Genomic DNA, 19,953 nt, shown 5'->3' on the forward strand with positions numbered 1-19,953 from the left:
CTGATTTTTTCATGATGTGTTTGGATGTTACACAGATAAGCATCACAAAAAGCTTATCAGGGAAGTCACACTTCATTATCTACATGAACATTCAGACAATACTGAGAATGATAGTTTAAAAATGAACAAACAAACTGTTTTCTTCCTTAAAGACTGGCCTGAGGGGGTGATTATAACAGGCTGTATAATTCATTCATGTTTGAATAATTGATATGCATGAAGGATTCCATAGGTAATTTCCTTAGTTTTGATTTTCATGTGTATCTATATAGATAAGGCATGCACACTATTCCTCAGTGCACATATGTATTCTGTGTGTGTGTGTGCGCATGTATACATATATACCCAAACACAGTTTTATATACACAGACATATAGCAAAGCATTTCTAAAAAAAACCCTCAAACCACCCAACAAAGTTAGACCTATGGGGATAGTAGAATCTATTTCTGCTCTTTAAAGATAAATACTTCAGGAAAATATTTTCAGAATCACAGAACAGTTATAGCTGAAAGGAACCTCAGAATGCCATGTAGTCCAAACCCACACCTCAAAAAGCTGGTTTGATTTGGATGTTAGATCAGGTTGCTCAGGTTCCTACACAACAGAGTTTTATCTCCAAGGAGGGAGATTCCATTTCTTCTCTGAGCAACCTGTCCCATTGTTTGACCACGCAATAAAAATTCTTAACTTCTACTGACAACTTCCCATCTTATAGTTAGATCCATTACCTCTCATCCTTTCACTGTGGTGAAAGCTACTTGAATTTACACAGTACTTTCAAGTATTTTCAAGAAAATACAGTATTTTCAAGAAAATGTATACAGTATTTTACAGTTTTCAAGGCAGCAACTCCACTGTGTTAAAATAAGTTATGCAACCATAAAATTAAGGCTTCTTCAAAGAATTAAAAATATAACCTACGATCTCTATCAAAGAATCAGTCTCTTTTCAAGAAATGAATCAGTCTGTAGACTGTTACAAAGATACTGTTAATTTTTAACTTTAGTGTTGTTAAATATGACCAATTTCTGGATAGATGTCTTGGCAAAATACCTTTGTATTTCTTCTCAAAAGAGGTGGCACTGATCAAGGCCTAGACTTTTGCCAATTTTTTTTTCCTTCTTTGGTTCACAGGTAAATAGCTATTTTATCCACACAGACCAGAGGAAAACAATCAACATTACTGTGTACATTTATTTATTTTGAAATAGTTCATCTGAAGATGTGGTTTGGTCTATATACCATAAACATGGAAATATATTGGTATTAGTATATTAGTATTAATGGCATTAGTATCAGTATATTAGTATTAATAGTCTATTTCCATTATTAATAATATTAATATTACCCAGGAAAACAAACATACCAATAAATAAGAACTGTTTTTTTCAAATGAGAATCTGTACAGACCTTCACAAAATAGTCAATAGAAAATAGATGGCTTTGAGCTTTCTTTAGAAAACTTTAGTTGTATTACATTTACATCATTCCTGTCTAATACCTACATATGATTCACTGTCTGGACACCCTGAATTTCTTTACTGTAATTTCTTCCCAATGATAAAGAAATAAGAAAAAATTTTGCCTCATAATGTCCTCTCTATATGAATATTATAATAGAATTTTAGTTTTAAGTTTTTAATATATGTGAAAAAAACTATTCTACCCAATATATGAAGTATTGTATTAATACCGTTAAAAATGACTGGAAAATTAACATAAAAGTTAGATACCAAATTAAGAGTGTAAAGTGCTTTTTTGTTCCCTTCATCATAACGTGAAGTTGAATGCTAATATATAATAATCCATATTCATTACTTGAAGTAAGAAAAATATTGTCATTCCACTTGATCTTAATTTACTTAAGAAAATTAATAAATAGGAATAAAAATGTTCAAGTAAGATGGAAAATATTTAATTTTTATATTGAAAACACCTAGATATAAAAATGAATTAGTAAATATGACTTGTGCAGTACCATGAGGAACATATCCAGGAAATATAACAGACGTGTTATGTACAAAAAATCTGCTTCAAAATTTCAGTTTGCTAGGTGACAGAATTGGACATGGATAGTAGCATGACTTGGTTTAATCGTTTAGATTTAAATAAGAAAGTAAAAATACAATTTTCAGTTTGGTAGGTGACAGAATTGGACATGGATGGTAGCATGACTTGGTCTCGTTTAGATTTAAATAAGAAAGTAAAAATACAACAGTTTACGTTGTCAGTAATCTAGACTAAACTAGTTTCTATTAGGTTAGTTTCTTCTGTGATATAACTCAAATTCAAGGTTTCCTTCTGGAAGCTGATTATAATAATTTGATGCCCATATTATTTACTTGTTACTATTTGACTGCATCCCCTTTTAAGACACATTACGTATTCTGTAATTAGGGAAGACAGATGCTGAAGTTTCTTATCTATGAAGCACAGTATGTGAGATTCAAATTCTAATTCACTGTTTCAGAAATTTTTAGCTATATTTACATTTCCCTTTATTATCAAATTACACAGTAAATGAAAATCACCTTAAAATTAGTTTTTTAGTTTGAAGTTGGAGTTAAAGAAATGAATGTAATGAGGCCTCTATATATATGTGCAGGACATGAAAATATACTTGCATTTAGATTTGCATATACACAAACACATCTGTGTATAAACAGATTTATCTTTTTTTCACTCTGTTTCTTTCTGAACTAGCATATGTTACTAGTTTTCCTTGATGATGCTTGAAACCATTTGTAAAACTAATAACTATTACTAATCAATTATAAATTAGTGTTTTCTCTTCCCATCACCTTTGAAAACAAAGCGTTTTCAATTATTTTTACTTGCAGCAAACTAACCTTACTAAAAAAAGTATTTTTATTTCCAAAGGCTTCTCTTCTTACATATATTTTCCCTTTTTAGAGAAAATGGAGATATATTATTGTATGTTATTTTCTGAGTTGTGGTTGGTGACCTATGGCTAGTCTCTTGAAAAATCTTTATATATCAAAATGGTAGGTGATATAATTTGAAAATGTGGAAAATGTTAATTTCCCAGATATCACCATCTTCAGTAAGGTTAAAAAGGGACGATGATATGGCTTTTTTCTACTGCATTGCTAGTGAACACCATATGTAGAAATACATGGATACATGTATTTATATATATGTGTATTATTTTCTCTTGCCTTACTAAAATAACAAATGCATTCCAATCATAGTTTTCTGTCTTTCTTGGATATGGTGACCTTCACACATCCAGTTTTCTTGATAACTTCATATTATTATACCCTTCATAACTCTGAGACTGACTTGTACTACATCAAAATAAATTAGTTTTAAATAGGTAGTAAACCTTATTCAAAGGCCTCGGATGACAAAGAACATAGTTAGTGGTTGTTGAGTTTTATTTCATGGTATAAAAAGCAAATTTAAGAGGTAAGAGGCTTCTCTGTGAACAAGTATTAAACTAGCTATACAAGCTGACCTCTGCAGGAAGACATACAGACTGACTTCTGCAGTAAAATATAAATATGTTAAAACCAGAACAGAGGACATGTGGGGAAAAAAAAACCAAACCAAAGCAACCCCAAAAAAACCCTTATCTAATGCGAAGTGTCCTAGCAATATATTCGTGTAGCACAGCTTTGATGACAAGACAAGACTATGGCAGGTAAATGCTTGCAATCAGTAATGCTGTGGTCACAGAAATGGAAAATGTGTCAAGTGGAATTGGAGACAAACTCCCTTTCAACAGCTTTAGAGTCTACTAGACATAAAACCTTTTTAAAAATGAGAATGCTGAATACTGGCTTAGGTTAAGGTGCAGGTTCAGAGGAACTATGGTTGATACCAATAAAAATTCTGAAAGGACACTGCTTGAGAGCTTGACTACATAAGGCTGAAGAGGGAGAGTTTGTGTTAAATAATTTGAAAGGGCTGCTCATATTAAGAATTGCAACCAACTTTCCTAAAACAGTCTATATTATTTGACTTACATCTGGCGGCAATAACATAGTTTACTGTTTTTTTGTATCCTGGAATATTTTTTAAAAATAATTTGGGCAATGCATATGATTAGGTTAAGAAAAATAAAAAGAATAGATGTTTTTCATCATGAAGAAAAAATAAAGTAGAAACAATAGTTTGTTTTATCACGTATGCCCTTCTGAGATAATCTATATTTAGAGAATTATGATTTAATAACTCTGGTACTGAGTTTTAATTACTGTTATTGACAAAAGATAATTCTAAGGCAAAAGAGCCTCTTCACTACTAAAAATTACTTGATTAATTTAGTATTCCAAAAGTTCTGGAATGGAAAATTCACCATTAAAATGGCATGGTGAATTGTGAAGATATTTATGCCAAGATTTATTTTTGTATTTTGTATTAATTCTAGCTGTAATTTAACTTTTATATTGCTCAATTACTGATTACTTTTACAAAGTCACTATTGATACCAGAGAAAGACTTATTCATATATTGGCAATTGTCATTATCACTTGTATTATAGATGTATATCCAGTAATTAGAAAGGTTGTCATGCTTCCCTGCAATAATATTTTCAGTCAGTAATTCTTCAATAGCAAGATCCACTCTATGCCATTTTAACTCTGCAGCCTTAGCTTCTAGCTAAAGTGATACTGTTCGGCTCCATATGTGCTTCTGCCTTCATCTTCCTGATGAAAGTGTGACTTTCACAGAGTCTCAAAAAAATGTGAAAAAAAACAGCTAAGGAAACTTGGTTTTCATTTTGTTAATACTTGGTAAAAAGCATGTTAATTATTCATTGATTATATTTCTTTTTATATTGTATAAAAAGGGCTGTATTTATATGTCGGATTGCTTAATCATTTGACCAATAATTTTTAAGTAGTTTTAAAGACAGAAGCTTTTAAAAAATTGTTTTCTTATATTTTATCTCAACTGTAAGTTTTATAATATTTTACTATTATTTTCTATGTTATTTCTAGCTTTATGTGGTGGAGATGTTAGAGGACCTAGTGGAACAATTTTGTCCCCTGGTTACCCTGATCTGTATCCAAATTCACTGAATTGTACATGGACTGTGGATGTTACCCATGGAAAAGGTAAACAAATCCTTTTCTCTTTTCCCACCATATTCTGTGCTACACTACATAGGTCTAGGTTAACAGCAATGAACTAGGAACTGAGTTGCTGGGGTTTGGTTTTGTTGATTTTTATTGTAGTAATTCCTAGAATTCCAGGTGTGAAATAGGCCCTAATGCTTTACACAGAACAGAAAGTCCCTAAAAGTTTATAGGCCGAGTAATAGAGTTAGATGCATGCACATTAAATCATACAGGTGAAAGAGGATGAATGCTTTTTCTTTGTTGGGGAGGAAATGCCTTATCTTAGAGAGAGATTAGCTGGAAGTAGTCTTTGGTATTTAGACTTGGTTTCAACAGAAGAATCTAAAGTGAAGACTTAAGTGAAGATGTTATGCATATAATGGCATTAAAAAAAAAGAATGAAGTTAATGAGAAAGGACTTGTTTAAGAGATTGCTCATTATGTTAAATTTTACATTATGACTAACTGTCGACAAGGAAATGTCAGAAAGAAAAGTCCTATTATTTTGAAGAAAATGAAACTGTTTTGGCTTACTGAGACACATTTTCACAGTGGCAACATATAAATGGCAGTTTAATACATATTTATAAATTTAATAAATAATATAGTTTAGAAAAGAATGTAGAGGGAAAACTAATAAATAAGGGAACCCAATAAGAGAACATTTAAAGAGGTAAGAAAGAATTACATAATGAGTGATCACAGAAACTGAGGGACAGGAAACTTCTAAGAAAAGGATGGTTATTTGTTGAAGGCAGATTTCAGGATAAAGATATAATACTGGTTTTAATTTTTCTCTGAGAAAGAATCTTAGTAAGAGTTATTTCAAAGAAATATAAGACATGCAGGAGAGGTTAGAAAATGCTTAGGACACAAAAGGAAGTTGGGAATGGTAGCAAAATTTCCTTGAAATAACGTGTCCTTCTTGCTTTCAGGTGAAAGGTTTTGTGAACAGATCAGAAGAGATGTGTCAAACTTTTAGATTTTTGTTAGTATTTTATTTTAAATATGGGAGTGACTGCATAGTACTCTTGTGCTATGAGTGGAAAGAGCTAGAGAAGCATAAGAATTTGATGTTAAGGGAAGGACAGAAATAGAGATAGGTGGCATAAGAGAAATTGAACATAAATAGGGTGAGGTGATAAGAACACAAAAAGGAGAATTGCATCTATAGCACTGGAAAGAATACGGAAAACAGAATGAAAAGAAAGGCAAGTTCAATTCTGAATTTCATCAATTTTCTCTGTGAGGGCATGAAAAATGTGCAAAAGTATACTAATGATATATTCCTCTAAGAAACAGTTATTGATAATATAAAAATAAGACCTCCATCACTGAGGATTGTGCTGATCTGTGATCCCCTTGTTCTATTGTGTACAAATAGTGTGATAGTTCCTCATCTAGACATTAAACCTTCCTGACTGGATGTCCCATTTAAAACTCCTTAAAGTGTTAGGGTGGCAAAGTGTATCTCTCAAAATTATTGCTCCAGCTCTTTTTACTACAGAATGATGCCATTGTGTCAACTTAATTTGCTTGTAAGTATCCAGAGCAAAAAAAGCATTCTGAAATTACTGTGCCTACATTGGAAACTACATTTGCCCTTGTTACCTCTAGGTATGATACATGGCTTTTAGAGTTGCAGGAGAATAAGGTACTGTGGATCTTTTGCAAAGGAGAAAGGATGTGGAAAGAATGTAACTGCTCTTCTGAATAAGAAAGAAAGACTGATAGCATAAGAAAGGTGTTAGCCTTGTATTCATTTAGTTTCCACCCTATCTGAAAAGTCATTGGATAACCAGCCCAAGCTTTATAAATTGGGCATTGAAGAGAAGTAACAGAGATGGGTGATAGTTTAGCTTCATGGAGTAATACATGACTGAAAATTATGTAAATTCAACAGTAAACATGAGCCCAGATTAAGCCATATTTTTCAGGGTTCTTGAAAGACATTTTATTAACATTTCAATTTTTTTTAAATTAAAAATGAGATTATGAAGGAAAGTACTTGGAAAAATATTTTTTTAGAAAATTAAGTAGGCCTTTTACCTTCTTTCTTGAACCCTCAGCTACAGAAGTACTTAAAATTTGGGATAAATAAAAGCTGAAACTCTCAATGTGATTACATTTTGTGTGAAGCTATTGAAAAAAACAACACATAAAATAAGAAACCAGAGAAAACAAATAAACAAAAATAACACATACAGGGAAAGAAAAATAATAGTATAAACATACACATGTACACTAAGACTTACATATACACACACACATAGATGGATACAAGCACATTCTTGCTTGTGTCAATACATTTTATATTATCTTATGGAACTGTTATTAAGGAAAAACATTAAATATGAATGCTATGTTGTAATTTGACTTGGGCATTTTGGTGGTCAAAGATCTGCTGGAAGCAATTGAAAAGCAGAGTGAAGATTTGCTGTGAGTAGGAAACATTGTATGAACTGCTCATATATTGTGCTTGTTGGCAATAAATTATTAATAATTCAAGCTCTTCCTGTAGTACTATATGAGGAAGATAGCTCTTCTTTTATGACAATAAGTCACAGGCTTACTACATTTAACTTTAAACTTCTAACAGGAAAGTTCTGTCTGAGTAAGCTAGTCCATTAGGCCACTTCTATATTTAATGGACAAACAAATATATCTTCAGGTTATGAGTCATCTCACCCTGGAGAAGTATCTAAAGTAGATGGAATGAACCATCCTCTGAAGGTGCCTCTTTATCTCTACCATCTAATGTCCAGGAGGTTCATATAGTACCCAGACAAATTGTCCAAGGGGAGACCAAGCAACTAAATTTTAGAGAGTTAACATTTTTGAAAATTAATCCCATGCACGTAAATTGGTTATTTTGAAGTGAAGGAGGAAATATTTTTTTCTGGAAGTCTCATTTTCTGCTCTATTTAATGTCTAATATAACTCCAACTTCAGAATCTCAAGCAGTATCTTCTACTGCCCATTAACTAGTGATATGATTTTTCAAAAATAATGTTTTCTTTACCCTTTTATTTTGACAAAATTCATTATTTTAATGTCAGACTGCCAAGAAAACATAAATAACTTGTAGCTCCAGAATGCTATGGGTAGTTTTTTAAACACAAGTCTCTATGCTGCAACTTCATACTGCTATTATGTAATAGCAGGCAGTTAAATGCATATGTTTAATTAAGAATTGTATTTTACATCTGCATATGTTGTATTGCTAAGAAAAAAAGTTTCTATATTTGTATACACTGTCTTAAATAACATAACCTGCAATATAAATATATATATATATTAATTTTACTGTGCAAGTGTATCTAAACTTTTAGAATTCTGGAATGATTTTCATTTCTGGTCATGTGGACCAGCATTACAATTCTTTAATGCCCATTAAAACTTGATATTTTTTTTTTTTTTAAATTTCTTAATTACAGAATGGAACATGCTCTTTAAATATAGCGAATATGTCTAGTAATTGGTATTATTTATGAAGTGGAAAGGAAGACTCTATCATGACAATAATTATTGTATTTTGTCTGTGGTTATGATGCAATTCAATATATGGTGAAGTGAAATTTGTAGAGTATCAATGGTATATTTAAAACCATTTAATAATAGAAGAGTTAATTTACCCATCCCCCAACAATCTGCATTGTAACATTGAGAAATTACATCAGAGTGTTATGTCTTCCTGTCTTCATTTCAGATTTTAAATATTCCCTTTATAAAGAAAGGGACATGTGAGTCAGAATGAGAAGGAAGCTACCTGAACGTATCTTTTAAAATTCTTCTCTGGAGAAGACACAAGCTGTCACACAGCTTGTATTATTGTGATTAGAATATTTTCTGAAGAAAACTGAATTATACATCTACTGCTAGGATACACCTTGGAGTTTTGCTTAGAAATGTCATGGTAATCTGGAAAATTGATTGAAACATTCCTTTGATTTAAAACCTGAGTTTGGTATTTGAACAATACTCAGTGAAGCTCAGCTGTGATTCACAGGAATTCCATTATTTTGGGTTACTACCATAAAATTTTCTTTGGCATTTCCGATTCTTTTGTTGCAGTATTCATGTATGCATAAAAAGGGCCAAAATTAATTTGGAGTGCAGTAAATGCAACAAATATGGCCTGAATTTCAGCCACGTTCTGAATATATCACATTTTTCTCTTAGGAACTCTCTTTTCATGTCAGATCGACACTGTCTCCTATGTAAAACTATGATAAAAAACCCAAACCATTTAAGAGTTTATCAATCCCAAAGTTAAATTTATATGTATTATCTCAAAAGATATGTAACCTAACCTTGATTCCAAAATTCAGTGTGTGATTTCTGCCAATTTATTGTTAAGTAATCTAGGAGAATAAAAAGGCTGTTCAAAGCAGATGAATGGCTTTGCTCATATAATTACTAAATTAAGAATTTTTAAAATCTGGATTAGATTTGTTGTATTACCAATTTCGATCCTATGCATAAAACACAACCCCATCCAGTAATTTCTGTATCAGTACTACTAAGTAAGGGTGTGTTTATTTGTATTTGCAAGTTATAGCCAGCTGGGGGGATGAGATGTGTGGGCCTATAAGGAGAGAAGGATATCTCTACTCAAAAACTTGTTGGGGCCAGTTCTGTTTAACATCTTTAACAACAACCTGGATGAGGTGATTGATTGTACCCTCAGCAAGTTTGCAGATGACACTAAGCTGGGTGGAAGTGTCGATCTGCTTGAGGGTAGGAAGGCTCTAGAAAAGGATCTGTACAGGCTGTATCGATGGACCAAGGCCAATCGCATGAGATTCAACAAGGCCAAGTGCTGGGTCCTGCATATGGGTCAAAACAGCCAAATGCAACGCTACAGGCTTGGGGAAGAGTGGCTAGAAACTGCTTGACAGAGAGGGATCTGGGGGTACTGGTCGACAACAGACTAAATATGAGCCAGCAGTGTAGCCAGGTGGCCAAGAAAGCCAATAGCATCCTGGCTTGTATCAGGAATAGTGTGGCCAGCAGGAGCAGGGAAGTGATCATGCCCCTGTACTCGGCACTGGTGAGGCTGCGCCTTGAATACTGTGTTCGTTTTTGGGCCCTTACTACAAGAAAGACACTGAGGTGTTAGAGCACATCCAAAGAAGCTGATGAAGGGTCCAGAGCACAAGTCTTATGAGAAGCGTCTGAGGGAAGTGTGGTTGTTTAGTCTGGCGAAGACGAGGCTGAGGGGAGAGCTCATTGCTCTATACAACTGCCTGAAAGGAGGTTGCAGTGAGGTGGGTGTTGGTCTCTTCTCCCAAGTAACAAGTGATAGGACAAGAGGAAATGGGCTCAAGTTGTGCCAGGGGAAGTTTAGATTGAATATTAGGTGAAAAGACTTCACCAAAAGGGTTGTCAAGCATTGGAACGGGCTGCCCAGGGAAGTGGTCGAGTCCCCAACCCTGGGCGTATTTAAAAGACAGGTAGACGTGGTGCTTAGGGACATGGTTTAGTAGTGGACAGCTATGGTTCGACTGAATGATCTTAAAGATCTTTTCCAGACAAATGAATCTACGATTCTATGAAAAGGCTGAATAGTTCTCAAGTCTCTTTAAAGGGAAGCACAATCTAGAGGTCTCTAGCTGACAGCAAGACTAAACATGTATTGCAAAGATGCCAATATGTACATAGACATATAAGGCTGGTCACACAGACTGACATGGACAGATACAAGTGTCTTTCCTGACACACAGGGAAACACCAACAGCACCGAAGCAGACATGAACACCACAGGCAGCCAAATCCTATTTCTCTGGTTGGGCTGGACAGGAAGAGGAGTTTGCCAGGAGTGACACAGACCCGCACATGCATGTGCATCTGCAACTTTCTAGGTCCTGGCCCCTGAGTTGGTCCCCAGATGGGACTCCCTCCAGATGCTGCCTGCCTGTGACCAATGGCCTTCTTTTCATCTGTTGGCCCTTGATCTCATCCTGCACACCAGACAGTCCACGCTAATGCTCGTTAGTGGTCACACATGTGTTCATACTCTGGACAGAGAACACACATACAATATAGGAACAGAGTTTAAAAAGACTAGAGGACAGACTGCGGTGATTAGGTGCAGGGATTAGTAAAAGAGTCTTAACCCTTCCAATTTTCCCACACTTTTTTCTCCCTTATCTACCAATGACCCCTCCCCTTACCTGCCTTTGGTCTTAAAAATTCCACAAAAAATTTTGCAGTATCCAAATACCATTGAAGAATTTCATACTGATTTTTATATAATCTTGCAAATTTCCTCCAATACTCCACAATAAATTTCTAATTTATGTGAGACCCATGATAATCTTTACTCCATTTTAATCAGTTACTAAGTTCTGGTTAAACTGCCACAAGATTACAATGATGCATTCAACAGCCCACCAGTCAGAAACTTAAGAGTTCTGGTCTTTTTAGTGTCTCCACTGCTCATTAACGCTTGTATATGTGTGTATATAATTTATTACTTCCCTCATTTCTTGTCTTTTGATTTCTATACTGAAAGGTCCTTGACTAGATATCCTCATAAAACAAGTGTCCTTACATTCCAGATACCCTTACAAGCTGTATTTACTAGGTGTGTTTGAGTTACATCAACATAAATGTCTAATGCCATTTGAGACAACCTAAGGGATCCAACGTACTGTAAAAAAAAAAGACAGGAGAATTGTACTGGGAGCTTCTAAAGCTGCATGTGAAGTCTAGAAAAGATAATCTCCAGTACCTAAAGGGATGTATTAGGTCTGGATGAGATGGAGTTAATTTTCCCCATAGCAACCCTCATAGTGCTGTGCTTTGTATTGGTAGCTAGAAAGATTTGATAACACACCAGTGTTTTGGCTAGCGCTGAGCAGTGCTTGCACAGCATCAAGGCTGTCTCTCCATTTCCCCACCTCAGCAGTAGGCTGGGGTGGGCAAGATCTTGGGAAGGGACATATCCAGGACAACTGACCCAAACTGACTAAAGGGATGTTCCATACCATATGATGTTGGCTAAAAGCTAAGAGAAAGGAGGAGGGGGGAGGGCATTCATTATTCATGATGTTTGTCTTCTGGAGCAACCATTATGTGTACTGAAGTCCTGCTTCCTGGGAGGTGGCTGGACATCACCTGCTGATGGGAAGTAGTGAATAAATATTTTGTTTTCCTTCACTTCCTCCCAGGCCTTTCCTTTTGTTTTATTAAACTGCCTTTTTCTTCACTCACAAGTTTTTTCCATCTCATTTTCTCACCACCTGTCCTGCTGACGAGGGGAGTGATAGAGCAGCTTGGTGGGCACCTGGCATCCAGCCAAAGCCAACCCACTACAAGGGGCATGAGCTTCCAGTGTTTAGACAACCGAGTCAAGCACAGTATATCTAGCTTCAGTCTGGGTGTTTTTACCCTCTTTGGGAAGTTCTTGGGGGCAGTGGGGAAGTAAGAAGAGGAAGTGTTTGTTTGCTTATTAAATTATGTCTATTATTAAAAATCTTTTGTCCATAAGAGTACCCAAAGATCATTAATCTTCATATACTACGTTAATCTTCAATCAAATGAATCTTCCTAAGCATTACATCATTAGATATATTTACATACCCTGAATCATTATTGGTTTATAACTTTTATGATAAAACTGAAAATGCTGTTACACTAGGGGTCTTGATATTCACTTAAGCTAGCTACTGTCTTCTCCTGTTTCTTTTTCTTGACTTTTCTGTGCATTCTACCCAAAGATTGTGGTCTAACCCTTAGTTACAGAAATGCAGAAAAAGTAATTTAATTGTCTGTCTTGACCTTTAAGTCTTTTTATTGCTAGTGTATTCTAGGACGTATCTTCCTTTCTAGATGTGTGTTTTGTGTCTGATGGTTTGCAAAAACCCCATACTGTTGACATATGCCACATGTTATTAAAAGACCTCCCTTTTGGCGGGAAGAAATGCTGCTGTTACTGTATGTGCCATGAGAGTATGATGTCACATGTTTTATAACCTTTCCTTTCACTGCTGCTATACAAGGATACTGGTGTCTGTAAGCAATAAGGCTTACCCTTCTGATTCTACCATAAACAGTTTGTAATTTTGAACGTACACAGTGCATCATTGGGTTTTACAAAAAAAAAATGCAAGCATATGTCTTTGAATTCTATGAATCAAGCATCCATATTTTTCAGCTAAAGGCAGAAGTGAAAGGTAGTATCAAAATGAAAAGACCTGCTACAAAGATATTTTAATATTAAAATCAGGAAAGATAGTAAGATTTAGAAAAAATGGATTATCTTTATTTTCTGAACGATGATTCATAATGAAATGCATGAATTTAATCATTGGCTTAATTACATTGATGTTCACAGTGTGATATGTAAATCTAATTCTACTTTCTCTAATAGGAGTTCAGTTCACCTTCTACACCTTTCATTTGGAGGATCATCATGACTACTTACTAATAACAGAGAATGGCAGTTTCACACAGCCATTAGCACGCCTGACTGGCTCAGAGCTTCCTTCACCAATCAATGCTGGTCTCTATGGAAATTTCAGGGCTCAGTTGCGCTTTATTTCAGATTTTTCAATATCATATGAAGGATTTAATATTTCTTTCTCTGGTAAGGAAATACGAAGTTTAAAATTGAAGTGATTTTGATGAATACATATACTGAATCATAAAATTATATAAGTTGTTTCCTAAGCACAACAGTTTCAAAACAAACAGAGCTCTGTGCTTCTGTACCAACATTTCTGCTATGTGATAAATAAGATGTCAGTTAACTGTAAGACACATTACCAAGCAAGGGGAGGAAACAGAACTAGTTTAATTTCAGTTAGTGAAATTCCAAGTGAACCCAGGTGTCAATTATTTAGGTTTTTACACTGTGCCATTGTTTTAATTTGGTTTGTGTACCTGGGACATTGTATTATACATCTTGAAAATGTTGTGAATGTATTCATTAGTCTTACTTTTTAATGTAGTGTAATTGACAATTCAACATTCATGCATTCATTTTGTTTTAAAATATGAAATCTGTATTGATAGGTGGAAATTAGAGAAATTACTAGACTGCAAGATTACAAATATGACTGATAGAAAACATGTTGTTTTCGCTCATACAAACTGACTTGCTCTGTTGTTTTCAGAGTATAATCTTGAACCTTGTGAAGATCCTGGGATCCCAAAATTTGGTAGCAGAATAGGATTTAATTTTGGAGTGGGAGATATTCTGACATTCTCCTGTTCACCTGGATATCGATTAGAAGGAGCTTCAGAGATTATTTGTCTTGGTGGTGGCCGACGAGTATGGAGTGCACCTCTGCCAAGGTGTGTGGGTACGTGGTCAGCTGCTTTCATTTGCTTGTATGTGTAGTCATTGTCCATGGATTTGCAGATTTACAGCATGGAAAAGCATGATAATACACCTCTTACTTTTTAATGTACTCTCATATTCTCCATATCGCCTTAGTCAAATTTATTTAATCTTTTCTTAATATATTTAGTATTAGAACTATCAGTGGACTTCATAGTCTATACTTGAAAGCATTTCAAATTGAGGGCACAATACTTACTCTTCTTATTTTGATTAATAGGGTAGGAAAACTGTGTATAATTTTAAATTACCATTTACCAGTTCAGTTGCCTAATAATTGACTGGTTTTTGTCAGTACAAGCTTCCAAGTGATACCTGTATTACAAAATTGTGTAAATGTAGTTAGAGCACTTAGACCATTTTATTTCATAAAACTTGGTCTGTGTATAGGAGTGCAGTCAACATGGGCTTCCTGTGTAAGTTAGAGTATTGAACCATTTCCTCAGAATATCCTCAGAACTGTGTTCTGGTTTTAAAATGGTAGCTAAGTGAGAAGGAACACTTTCTGATGGTTTCTAACACTCTCCACTCACTGCAGAGGTAGCATACATATGTGGCATTGACTAGAAACTTAAATTTTGATGGCTAATGTTGTCTGAGCTGAAGTGTTCCTAAATATTTTGATTTTCAGTTCTGTTGAGAACTGTTAAAACAACAAAATCTCTAAAATGTAGGCTAGCTACTTAAATGTCTATATTGTTTTTATTTATTTAAAAGCATATGCTATATAGAAAGGCTTTCATATGAAAATATCTGTATCAATGTGCATTTGAAATAATTTATTTTTTCCTACTAAATTGTATGGCAGTAAACCATAAGTTTCTTTCAGAATCTGATTGTATCATAATTTTCACGTCCAAACTATTCCTGTGCTTACCTTGCTATAAAAAAAGTTCTGAATTTGGCACATACATAAGCAACATTTATGTATGTATGTACAGAATAGATGGTTTAGAAGCTGAGTTAGTGTAGTGCATGAATAAAAGTTATTTTTGTGTTGGGGTTGACAAATTTTTAAACATAATAATAATAATGAATGCATGCACGGTTGTGAATACAGGTTAAATTTTAGTAATACATTTCTGGAAATGTTAGTATACTGAAAATGAATTGGTAAATTATCAGTAAAGAAGAACTTGTGCAGAAGCATAAGTGAAAAAAAATGCTATTTTGTTTTCATGACATAGAAAATAATGCTTACATTTGTGTTTTTATGGGGAAAAAAAACAAGAAAAGCTGGAACACAAGGAGTAAACTATTTTCCATTCAATGTATTTTCTCCTTATCTTTGAAAATAAAAGATAGTCTCCACTAAAATGACTTAATCAGCCATTTTCCCACCATAAATATTAAGTCTTTGTCAGTTTTGTGCTTAATTTATATACCATAATAATGAAATTCAAATAACTGGAGAATAGAAATTCCTGTTGACCACTTTTAGTGGATTCAGAAATTTACATACTGTTACTGTTGCTCATGTTTGGCATTTTCTGCCAAAGTGATTCATGAGCTTTAAACTTCTGATGCCATAAACACTTTCCCACACACACAACCTCCGTTGGGAATCAACCACTGTTCACAGTATTTGTGTTCAGCTTGCCAATTCAAGAATACGATACAAAAAAGACACAGATAAACTGGAACAAGTTTAGTGGCAGGCCCCCAAGACGGTGGGAAGCTGGAGCACTGATCCAGTGGCAAACGGTGAGAGAAACATGTCTTTTCAGTCTGAAGAAGACAGCTTCATGAGAACCTAATAGCAGTTCTCAATAGCATGAGGAAATTATTAAGAGGATGGAGCAAGGTCCTTCACAGTGCTTTATGACAGAAAGGTGAATGAAAAAGGCATAAATTGAAATGACCTCTAGGGGTCCCTTCCAACCCAAAACATTCTATGATTCTATGATTCTATGAAATAAGAAAGTTTCAGATTGAAATAAGTGAAAAGAAAATGTTGAATAGTGGAACATATTGCCAAAAAGGTTGTGTAGTCTCCACCTGTGGAGGTTTTCAAGATCCAACTGGTTAAAGCCCTGAGCAACTGATATGGGTTGCAAACACCAGGGTTGAGCCATCTTTAAGCAGGAGGCTGGACTGGAGATCTCCTAAGGTCCCTTCCAACTTGAATTTGCCTGTGTTCTTGATTCTATATCCTCTTGATAGGTGTAGTTGGGTCCCATGGGTCCCAGATAATTCTTCTGTTGTCTTAGCAAATGTTCATAATGAATAAGCTGTACATTGTTACATAACTTAGCTCTCTACTTTCACCTGTGTCTTGGTCCTTTGATAGTACGATTGTCATATTTTTTTAACTCGTTCTGTGGTCTCTTCATGTGTGAACCATTAAGGCAAATGTGACTTAAATGTGTTGTAACCCTTAATTTACAGGCAGAAAATAAACAAATATATGGTAGCTATGGCAATATACTTACTCTATGAACTAGCCATTTCAGATTCTCAGTGAGTCATCACAGGATAGTCTTCTACTGTCTTTGCTTTATTTCTGCTGCCGCATACCGAAGCAAAAGAATAAGACCAGCAACAGAAGGCATATTTGCCAAATGTGGTATAGGTATGCTTGATGTGGTGCAGAGATTCATTCTTGAAATGCATACTTACACTAGACTTCCAGTAGACTGAAAATATTTAAGTTAGTAATTATTCTTTCCGCAGTATCTTCAAGTATAGACAGAATGAAAAAATACTGTCAATATTTCTGAAACTAGCTTTTATACCTATTTCATCATTATGCCATGCATATAATAATGGCCAGCTAAGAGTCCAATTACTAACCATACTGTCAACATTTGAAAATTCTCAGTTTGTATTATTACTCTCTTATTTATTCCCAGTATGGTTTTATTTCCTTTGCAAGCTGAGGAAATAACAGATTGTGCTCTTTTGTGTATTCACCTTTACATTAGGAAAACATCACACATACATAGCTGGGGCATTTTTTAGCTGGCTAAAACTCTAGTAGTTTATCAGTCTTCTCATCTCCCTCTTTTACACCAGGTAGACATAGTGTTAGCCCATCTGTTAAAATGGTCTTCTTTATGGGTCAGAATTTCATGTCAGTATTCACCCAATGGTCTAGGTACTGTAAAGAGAAACAATAATTTAGATTTTTTCACGAAAATTACAGAGAATTAATGGATAAAGAAGAACTCCCTAACTTCTTTCAGTAAAACTTAAGAAAATTTCATATGAGTTTCCATGAATTTGTCATTAGTTAAAAAAACCCAAAACTCTAAGAAGTTTGTTACCAAAGTGAAGAACATGCATGATAAAACATGATCATATAGCTAAATTAATGTTTCAAATTTTATATTATTTCTGCCTTGCTTTAATATATTAATTACTGATCTGAAAGTGAACTCTATAATAGCAGTCAATTAAAATAGTTGCAACCAGAAGAAAACTTTGAAGAACCTTAGAGACATAATAAGCTTGATGAATGAACAGATAAAATGTGTGATAAAATAAATGTAAGGTTCATAAATACCATGGAGGGGAGGAGAGGAAGAAGACTCATTGAAGTTATACTTCTCAGGAATTCTAAATTAATGGCATTAACTTAAGAAATCGATTTAAGAATCACTGAAAACAAAATTAAAATGATATGGTAATTCATATAGAAGACAGAACAGAGACTGCTTGCAGTAACTTGTAGTTTCAGCTGAAATATTTCCAAATCTACCTCCATAAAAATACTGTAGAGGTGGTAGGAGATCAGGAAGGGCTAGGAAAAAAGATAATGAGCTTGTACACATTTTAATATAAAAAGAGAGATGATGGAAGTGTTTTCCTATAATAAATGGCGAAAGTAAACTAGCTCAAAAGAGTCAATTCTCTTTTCCATTAAGACAAGAAAAGAAACCATTCATCTGAAAATAATATTTTTAAAAAGTAAAACTATTAGAAATAAATAATTTTCCCTTCAACATTAATTAAATTGTAGAAGTAGTTCCAGTCAATGATATAAATAAATTTAAAAAACAATTGTAGATTTAGGTGGATAACAAGATTATTCAGAATTCTTGCCAGAACATTTATCAGGCATCCCTTTCTGGATATACAGAAGGCTAATGTGCTGAGTCCTGAGTAGCCAATCTTAATAAATGCTAAACCAAATAATTTGCCAGTGAATCAGAAGCTGTCTTTCCTTGTCTTACTCAAAAGTTGGATAAATAAATGGTATATGTTAATTCATATTATTATTATTCAATTTATGAAGATAGTCTTTTTTCAAGACAGAATTTTAAATTAAGGCTTAATAAATGAAATTTTACAATTAAGAATTAATAAATGAAAAAGTAATGTTCAAATAACAACAAATATCTGTTACTGAATTTTTAAAATTTAACTCCTCAAATGATGGCATTATATGAATTCCATAGGGCTTGATGTTGTGCTGGAACAATTTTTATAACAAGTCTTTTCTACAAATGCAGAGATATTTTCTATATTTCTGTTTATTTAGCTGGTTCTGTTAAATGACCAATAGCTTCAAAGTTGTTAAACTGTTACAGAATTAATACTATTATTTGTAAATCTTAATGAATATGGTAATTATAAATAAAAAAAAAATCACTAATTTCATGGTTGGTAGGGGTTCACACAAATACATGTGTGTGTCTTGTTCATACATCTGTATATCATTCCCAATATCCTAAAATTACCTCTATAGTAAATGTATGTATTATCAATATAGTTAAAAGAGTCCACTGTATGATTCAGCTCACTTTGGGGCAGTGAATTGCATCACTTGTGTTTCCAGCATATGTCTGGTAGTTTTAATTAACTAAGAAACAATGTTAAAGTACTGCCATTGTTTTGTTTTGATTTGGTTTGGGTTTTCTTGGCTGTTTTTTGGTATCTGAATGAATGTTCCTTTTCAATACATCTAAGCTCTGGACAGTCCTAAGTAACCAACATTTTCAACACTGTATTATTGGGCACATCTCCAGTTTGTGATACAGAGCACAGGTATCATCTTAAGTTTGTGAATATGCATTTCAGTTTCATAGGGTTGTATTACCTCTGAACTGGCTCTGATCCATTTAGACTTCAGATGTCTCCATCTAGTGCTCTTTATAATTTTCAATGCCGTAGTTAGATTACAAGAAGCCAGTTTGAATTTCCCTGTAACTGCACTATAGACAAGAACAAACAAGAGTTTGTTGCTTTAAAGGAAATATAATGAAATAGATAAAATTAAACTTTTCTGATAATCAGTAATGGAATGAAGATGATTAAATATCTGTAAGTATATTGTCATTTCTTAGTTTCATGCTTTCATTTCATGCTTTATTCAAATAATAACAAAATGCAATGTTCATATTCAGCACATGCACTGCTGTCTTGGAATTACCTCTATTTCTAGTGAAACACAGAAAGTAATCTCTTTTATGCCAGGATTTCTCATGTCTCTATTTCTCCCACTTGCCCTCTTCCATTTTCTTTTTCCCTTCCCTTCCCTTCCCTTCCCTTCCCTTCCCTTCCCTTCCCTTCC

At 34.0% G+C, this 19,953-nt stretch overlaps 1 protein-coding gene across 3 annotated transcripts in view; it reads left to right on the forward strand.

Moving 5' to 3' along the window:
• CSMD3 (CUB and Sushi multiple domains 3) overlaps nucleotides 1–19,953 on the forward strand; it is a 699,407-nt gene that overhangs the window by 416,254 nt on the left and 263,200 nt on the right. For all 3 annotated transcript variants that reach the window (XM_009643918.2, XM_009643926.2, XM_035899525.1), the window contains 3 exons: nucleotides 4,970–5,086; nucleotides 13,467–13,682; nucleotides 14,212–14,400. In XM_009643918.2, the coding sequence (XP_009642213.1) occupies nucleotides 4,970–5,086; nucleotides 13,467–13,682; nucleotides 14,212–14,400 (522 nt within the window). The remainder of the gene's footprint in view (nucleotides 1–4,969; nucleotides 5,087–13,466; nucleotides 13,683–14,211; nucleotides 14,401–19,953) is intronic.

The sequence above is a fragment of the Egretta garzetta genome, unplaced genomic scaffold (assembly GCF_000687185.1).
Source record: "Egretta garzetta isolate BGI_Z169 unplaced genomic scaffold, ASM68718v1 scaffold240, whole genome shotgun sequence".
Lineage (NCBI taxonomy): Eukaryota > Metazoa > Chordata > Aves > Pelecaniformes > Ardeidae > Egretta > Egretta garzetta.